The sequence below is a fragment of the Notolabrus celidotus genome, chromosome 12 (assembly GCF_009762535.1).
Source record: "Notolabrus celidotus isolate fNotCel1 chromosome 12, fNotCel1.pri, whole genome shotgun sequence".
In the NCBI taxonomy this organism is placed as follows: domain Eukaryota; kingdom Metazoa; phylum Chordata; class Actinopteri; order Labriformes; family Labridae; genus Notolabrus; species Notolabrus celidotus.
This window is the reverse complement of record NC_048283.1, coordinates 7266467-7275010: the sequence shown is the minus strand read 5'-3', so window position 1 is coordinate 7275010 and position 8544 is coordinate 7266467. Positions and strand designations below refer to the sequence as shown.

Sequence of the window (8544 nt, the reverse complement as noted above, 5' to 3'; positions counted from 1 at the left end):
GTAGTCCACTTATTCCACCACCTACAGAGGGGAAGAAGCTAACTTCAGTGCACAGGTGTTCCACAAAAGGTACCCTCTGTTTTACTTGGCTGATCAAATCAAGAGCCTCCTCCCAGAGACATTAATAAACAAACAGTTCAAGAGACCAGAGCGTGAACTTCCTAACAGCTGAAGAAATAGCACTGACAGGTAAATGCAGCATACAGTATCTAGTTAAGGTCAAATGATTTGAGGCTCTATCTATGCATGCTGCTACAGAATGATCTGTTTAACAATGAATCCAGCTAAATATAGAGCTTAATTAGCCTGTATGGTGTGTACACAATGATTTCATTTTGCAGGTTGGCAGAGCAACTGAGCTGTTTGAGGTCACAGTGACCTTGGTGAACAGGTTAGACCGCCTGAGGAGTCTGAGGCCACACAGAGGAATTCAAACAGCCAGTGCAGTTCCTGGATGGCATCCTGTTCGGGTTGAGGAATGTGAACGAGTCATGTGGCACCAAGTTACTCACACACTTCTTATATCAGCACTGGATCTGACAAGCTCAGCATTAATAAAACACTTTCCACACATGAACAGGAACTCTACACTTTTATTTTGGATCATGAGAGTACATTTCTTCAGTTGTGAGGAAATTATTATTATGGAATAACATTTAGTAAGCATTATATGCAGAAAACAAAGCAATAAATATGCATTTTTATCTGTCCACAAGCAACAATACTTAGATTTGAATTTAAGCTTAATCTTCTCCTGCTGTTAGGACATCCCACACCCTACTGTCACCTGAACACACCATTGTGTGTGGTCAGCACTGAATAGTGACACTGGGAGTGGCGAGCACTGTCATCGTGGGGCTAACCTGTTCTGTATTTGCATAGGGTGTGTTTATGGAGAGCACAGAAAGCTGCTGTTGACATCCATCATGAGACAAAGTAGTTTTAACGAACCAACGGTTGCTTTTTTGATGAGAGTTTGATGAAAGGACTGATTGCACTCTTAAGTCTGTGTTCCTAATACTAGGCTACAACCGGCTTGCCGTTAACATAGCTTAGCTTCAAGACTGGAAACAGCTAAGCTAGAATTTGTATAATCTACCTATCAGAAACTCTAACACTCACTAATCAACACAAGGCATCTGTAGGCAACAGCTACAGACACAACTATGGTGTTCAATCTTCTCAACTAGCTCTAAGTCACAAAGTGAATAAGAGTATTTATTTTCTAAATAAAATAATTTATCTTTATCTACGGCAGCAAAATGTGATCATTTAAATCTAATTAATTTGACAGCACTAGTCTAAGAAAGACTGTAGCTTCAACATACTTATTAAAACAAGGTTACATTTGTTAGGAAAAAAAAACACATTGCTCTTCAGGATTTATTCCTTAAACAAGTCTTGATCAGGTATAACCAGTTGTTGATGTTAGCTTTAAGCAAACTTTGGACAGGTGCTGCCATTACTGAGTCAGTTTACTTTAAAACTTGCGATGACTTACCGGTATATCTATTTGTGTTATGGAGACAATCTGTACAATACCACGGTAATGGTAACAGTGTGGATACATTCAGCATGAGGGACATTCTGGTTTGAAATCTTAAGAGAAAATAGTGCCCAGAGATGTTTAATTTACAAGGTGAAGAGGATAAAGTTTTCTGAGCAGTGCATGTCTTTGGTTTATTAAACAGTGAGTGGTTATAGAAAGGCTCCTGGATTGGATCGCGGGTCTTTGATATTTCTGTATCTGTGACCGAGCCACACTCCAAGGATCTGAAAGAAGAGATAAACATCAGCTTTCCTGCTGATCACAACATATTCACCATTCTCAAAACACACTTCCTCCTGTGACTTGTTACTGACCTCTGTAAAACTGAAGAAGAGTCCGATACCCCCAACAAACCGCAGCACCTCTCCGGCATACTGTGTGATGATGCTGGAGCACGTTTGACAACTGTGTGCAGGGATGTCATGGCATCTCTACAGAAAGGGAGATCAAGAGATGGATGAAAGAGATCACACAAGAAGAAACAAGTCACAAATATTTCAGGTGATTTACTTACAGCTGCACACGTGCTGTTGGGGTTGTAAGAAGAATAACCACAGCAGTTCAGGGTTTTCTCTACGTCCTTCTGGGTGTTCTCAGATTTGTTCCATCCAATCTCCAGGAGGTTGTTCTGCAATCGAGAACTTAAAATAAATGTCAACAGGCAATAGACTGTATCATATTGACATGTGGGCCTTTTTCCCCTGACATCACTCTAAGCTCAACCTCTGCTACAAAGACAGAACACTGTGTTTCAGGTTGTCTTTAAACCTTAAGGAATCATAAAAACTGTTTACATTTCACTGCTTGGTGATTGATGAGTAACTGAAAGTCAATTGATAGAGAATTACCCGAGGGACATCCAGCCATGGACTTCAAAAAAGAAATAAGCAGACAACAGCACTAGGAAATTTTAAGTTATAAAGCAATACTGGGAAAACATCCACTCTACCTCTGTACCCTTCTCTACACCAGCTCTACTGGAGACCACTTACAGTCCTGGAATGTATTGCTCTTCACTGTAACCCGAGATCTGGGTAAAACTGCTTTTTCATATTCTATCAACGTACCTTGGACATTGAATAATCAAAAAGTGCTTCAATTGCACACATCAATTTCACAAATGTAGGCGTATCTAAGAATGTGGTACCAGATGCCTGTGGTTGTTTTTCCTGAAAGCCTGCTGTATGTTTGAATATCTGTTTTAGAAGGTTGGTGATTTCCTCTTGTAGTGCCGTTTGTGTCTTTATGTTTATCTCGGCCGGGTCTCTCTTTTAGAAAGAGATTTTTAATCTCAGTGAGACTTCCTGGTTAGATAAAGGTAAAATCAAATAACACAAACCTAATAGCTTCAATCAGAGCTACCACGGGACAACAGCTGATGTTAACATTCTGCAACTTACTACCTAGCATTATGGATATCTACAAAGTGGCTAAATGATAACATTACCTTGAATATGTCTCAACTCAACTTTATTTATAAAGCACCTTTCATACATAAAACATGCAGCCCAAAGTGCTTCACAGAATAACAGATAGACAGAAAACAACAGCAATGGTAAAATTATAAAAGGCATGATTATAAATAAAATACTTAAAAATAAAAGGATATGTGATGAACAGCAAGATTAGAAATAAATTCCTTTACACTTACACTAGCAAGGAAGGATTCAAATGTTAACATCAGCTGTTGCCTGATGAGAGGTAGAGAGCTAACTTTAGCTGTTGTCTAACTTCAGCCTATGGGTTATTAAATACAAGCACATTTCAAAAATTAGAATATTGTGAAAAGGTTTTTTTTTGGTATAACTTCAAATTTGTAAAGAAACTTAAAACAAAATATTCAACTAGTGTGTTGTTTGTATTTGGAATAAGGTCCCTAGTGTCCCTACAGAATCTCCCCATCTGTTGTCTTTTCAGTTGCTAATGAGAAATAACTGGTGAAATGTTAATAATTGTCTGATAGTATTACTGTAAAGAACTTACAACCTGGAACACAGGAGTTCAACATAATATCAACCCTGAGCATGATGCATAAAGAAAATGGCTGCTTGTCTTTGTTTGCAAAAAGAAAAACCTTAATAACGGAAATATAGAATGTGTAAAATCAACACTGTTTGAATCACAAAGAAAAAGTCAGAGTATCTGTGTTTATCTTTGGGAAACTATAGCACAAAAGGCCGAAATATATGTATTACTCAAATGTTTAGTGCTTCAGCAAAATGAACTTACCTGTTGGTCTTTATTCAGGGACAGGCATGCACAGGACACAGAAAACTGCACAACGAAAACTAAAAACAGGATCATCATGTACTGGACCAAGTTAAGGAAGTTAAGTTGAATTAATATTCATAATGGTGAAATCATTTTCACATCTATTACACAAGACAGGTGTGCAGGAAAGATATGAGTTCATCAGAATGTGGGTACTGAAATGTTGCCAGTTAATTTTTTTTTTTTTTACGTCAGACAGTGTGCAGGAGTTTGTGTGGATTAAAAATCCTGAAGTATTTCTGTTTTGCAGAAAATAAAAGCTTCAGAGAGGAATACAGCTGGACAGAGGAATGAAACCCCGACAGAGCTTTTTGATATTTATCTCTTCTGGCACTCAGCAGCTGTCAGGAGGTGTTAGGTGATTCACTTTGATCCTGCAAACAAACCTCACAGAGAAACCAAAGTATACGAAGAAGAGCAGGACCTGGTGGTGCTTCACAGCGCCACACAGACCCACAAGGGCGACCAGGAAAAGGAAGATGCCCACGCCGATGACCCCTGCAACCACTCTGATGCTGGAGACCAGGTCGAACCATTTCCCCCAAGCTGCCACCCCGATCAGCAGCAGACTCACCATCTGAGGAGGAAGATGAAAAAAATGTTGGAATGAGAAGAGGAAGTGCAATCAATGCTATCTTTCGTAGGAAGTCTGTACGTGTAAGAGAGGTCTGAAACTCTGAACCAGCAGGATGATGGTCTGTTGTTTTTCTTTTATGTTGTTGTTCCGATTGCCTTGCATGAACATGTTGTGCCTAAAACTATTTTCCTTAATTCTGAGGTTAAAAGCAGCACTTTAAACTCTACAGCACATGCTCAATGATCACTAATACTCTGAGATAGTTAACCCCGGTCAGAGTGTCACTTGTAAACCAGTTAAATGTGTAGATATCGTTTATTGTGTGTTTAAAAGGTTATTTTTCTGGCTATAAATCAGTGTCCAGAGTGCAGTAATCTTAAAAGGCCTGTGTTTGTCTCCTAACGTTTACAGAGAGCTGAAATAATACTCTCAGGCTTGATAGTGGAGGTTGAAACCTGATAGATGACTCCAGACTTCATCTCAGCAAGAAAAATAAAACATGGTTTTGTGAACTTTTAAAGTCACTCCCAAGCATCTACTCAAGTTTTAGGGATTTACATACATATGTGGAGATTAATTGATTATGCCTTTGTGTTTTTTCAGTGCAATTCACAAGGGTATGTTGTTCTGGGTAAAAGACCATCAGTTGTACATTATTTTTCATGATGCATTTCATGTGTATGACTTCTCTCTGAACCTTAAAAAAGCACTCAGTACATAGAGCATTATGTATTAAGTGAGGGTTTTGACATTTTTTGCATTTATCTTTGTAAATATATACATATAATTTAACTGATGCTTAAAACTGGAGCAGTCGTGTACAGGGTTATTTGTTGCAAGGAGGTTAAAACAAAGTAATCTATTAAAAGATGTGGGTCTCTATCGAGAAGACATCATGACTGAGAGGGATTGGCAAACTTTTGCTCAATGAGATTTAAAAAATATTTAACATTTTACATAATACTTGAGTGATTATAAGAGTAACTAATTTCATGACTGTATTAAGTACATTGATAAACATGTATGTTTACTAATACTAGATTGGTTTCTAATCTCTTAGAAATAAATAAAAGTAACTGTCTTTTTTCAGTAGAAGTGCATAGGGGGCTAATTCTCCACATTAACATGCCCTTAAATGTATAGCTGAACCCAATGATTATTTTCATTAAGGACCAATGTAGGGCAAGAATTGGTGTCTTCAGCCCAATCCTCAGCCCTCAGCCTGAATATACTCATCTAATAATCATAGAAAACACAGAAATGCATCCAGTCAACACGTGTGAATGCCCCTTATGTTGCGTTCATGTGCTGCTCGGATGCTGCATTTTCCTGAGGTAGAAAGTCCAACTCCTTATCGATGAGTTAATTAATCACCTTGTTGAACATTTGTGGAAACAATATGGACACTTTGAAGATAATATAGAGCAATTTATGTCTCAAATAGTTTAAACATCGTGTTAAAACGGCAAAATATGCTCCACAATTGGTCCAAAACGTGCACTTAAAGCATAACACATTCTCTTAACAAACAAGGAAAAAGTTCACCTTACCTGACTTGCAATCTGGGTTTATATTTATTTGATGTTTTTCTTGCTAAACTCTGTCACTGTATGAGGACGTGAACCATCAGTTACAGCCTAATCCCTTATCAAAAACTGTATGTGAAAGATAGATTTAATATGATTTTATGTTTTATTAATTAAGGATTTGCTTACAATCAACAGAATGCAACCTGTTTTCCACCAAATTAATGCCTAACATTACTTCAACCAAGCAAGTCGTGAACCAAAATTGTCAGAGTTATCATTCAGATTTGATAAACCAATAATAAACAATATTCACTCCTCGGGAGCTGCATTGTCCGACAGTTCTTTAATCCCTTGAATGCAGGGTGGAAATTGGTCGCCAACACTTGCGTTTGTTATTTCCTCAAGGAAACTCAAACCCAAATATTTCATCTTTCCTCGTTCTAAGCTCTATCCTCTATGTAAAAGGCATTTCTCAGTCACAGTCAAGACAAAAGCAGAGAAACGTATTGCTCTCTCATGACCTTTTCAGACACACCTTCTATTAACATTTCCATCGCTATAAAATAATTAAAGTCCAACTTACAATATAAAGTATGTTGAGTGCGCAGAGTGCGTTCTTGGTGCAAACAAATCCTCCGCAAACCATCGTTGCTCGCCGGTAAAGTCCAAAACTCCAAACAGAGTTATTTTTCCTCCAGCTGTTTCAGAGAGGGTGAGTTAATGTTTAAGGCTCCTCTGCTCTGTGTGGCTTCTTGAGTGCAGCAGGTGGAAAAACCGGAGAGTGTTTCCTGAAGACATCCTGCTCGCTGATTGGCTGCTTGCCTCTGATAAACACAGAGGCCTCTGTTCTCCATGCAAATAAACCCCTCTCTATTGTGAGATACGAGCAGTGTGTTGGACAGCAACAGAGTACATTCACTTGAGTGTCTGTACTTTACTTGAGTATTATTTTAAGGGGATACTTATTACTTTTACTCCACTACATTCTGAAGACAATTATTGTACTTTTCACTCCATTACATTTCTATCAGTGCTCTAGTTACTCACTACTTTTGCTTTGAAGTCAGCTCATGAATTTCCTTCTCTTTTCTGAAATCTGATCCCTAAGACAGTAAAATGTGTTTGTGTAGTTCTGTTTGTCTCAGTGGTTTAGTCATACCTGTTGAACGTGGAGCAAACACAGAGCATCACTCAGATCAGGCAGTTCATTTAGAGGGGGTGATGATGGCTATAATTCTCCAACTGAGCGCCCATGGCCATATCTTCAGCCCCTGTTAGAGGTTTTTGAAATGAAGAATGATACGTAGCATTTGAAATGTTCTCCCTGTTTCCCACTCTGTTCAAACATACAAACATTCACTGTCCAACCTGAGAAAGCGTGTTGAGCTATGTAACATTTGTTTCATACCAGGTGAACATTTCAAACTCAGTTGTCTGTGCTTGGAGTAACTTAGTTTCTGTTTTTATTCGATGGTATAGTTTTTACAGATTTCAAGTAATGCTTTCTAAATAAGCATAATGTAAGCAAATGTACTCCTATGTATTCTTGACTGCCATCATGCTTTCTCAACGTTTTGAGATTTTTTAAGAAGTACTTTGAATACTTAAATATTTTTAAAAGCAAGTACTTCAGTACTTTAACTCAAGTAATAATCTGACAGAGAAACTTTCACTTGTATTGGAGTAATATTTGACCTGGGGTATCTATTCTTTGACTTAAGTAATGAAGCTTTGTACTTTGTACACCACTGGATACGAGTAAGACCAGATCATTGAGCCACTGTAGATTAAATGTGGAGTCTACGTCTTTACTTTTGTTCACTCCAATTTGAATTTGTCTTCATTGAAAGCAATTGTTTTTTCAAATAAATCAAAAACTTGATAAGAGACACCTGTATTCCTTGAGATCAGAAACATGTGCACATGCATTTGTTGTATTCATTTAGCCTAAATCCTGAAATTCTCAGTGACTAAAAGGTTATATGATGTATATTCAGTGGGAACTGTTGTAATTGAAGCAGTCAAAAAACAACCGCAAGCTTTTAAACTGTTTTTAAATGTATAATTTCATGATTTCAGTATCGTCTTTTAAATCACAGCTGAAAACATATTTTCATCAAAAGGCCTTCCTGTAATATTTTTTTAATCCACGATGTTACATTTGTTTTTTATCTACTTTTATTCATGGTTTTCTTTTATTCACTCATTGTTTTATTTGTTTTACTGATTTTAATTGTTTTATTTTTTAAATTTCTTCTAGTAGTGTCTCTTTTATTCAGCTGTTCCGCTTAAATTTTCTTAGCCCATATATCACCCCCACCCCATGCTTTGTTCTCTTTATTGTGAGTTTTTATGATGTAAAGCACTTTGTGACGTCTGTTTTGATAACTGCTTTATAAATAAACTTTATTATTATTATTATCATTATTTTATAATTTACACATATAATAGAAAGGCTTGTCATGATCAACCTTTGCTCAGGGGTTGTTGACATTTGTTCCTGCTCATCACGACCATGACAAAACAGTAAAAACGGGGGGGGGGAAAAACAACACTCCTCTTCACTCTTACAACACTTTAGCAGAAAGAAGAACTGAGGCTCATGTTATTACTCACAG

At 37.4% G+C, this 8544-nt stretch overlaps 1 protein-coding gene across 1 annotated transcript; it reads right to left on the bottom strand.

Moving 5' to 3' along the window:
- Nucleotides 1-577: 577 nt before the first annotated feature.
- Nucleotides 578-6723, bottom strand: tspan13a (tetraspanin 13a). Its single transcript, XM_034698690.1, has 6 exons — nt 6510-6723; nt 4230-4397; nt 3779-3859; nt 2064-2177; nt 1864-1980; nt 578-1773 (listed from the first exon to the last, which is right to left on the bottom strand). The coding sequence occupies exons 1-6, from the start codon at nt 6570-6572 to the stop codon at nt 1699-1701; spliced, it is 618 nt and encodes a 205-aa protein (XP_034554581.1). The 5' UTR covers nt 6573-6723; the 3' UTR covers nt 578-1698.
- Nucleotides 6724-8544: the final 1821 nt, after the last annotated feature.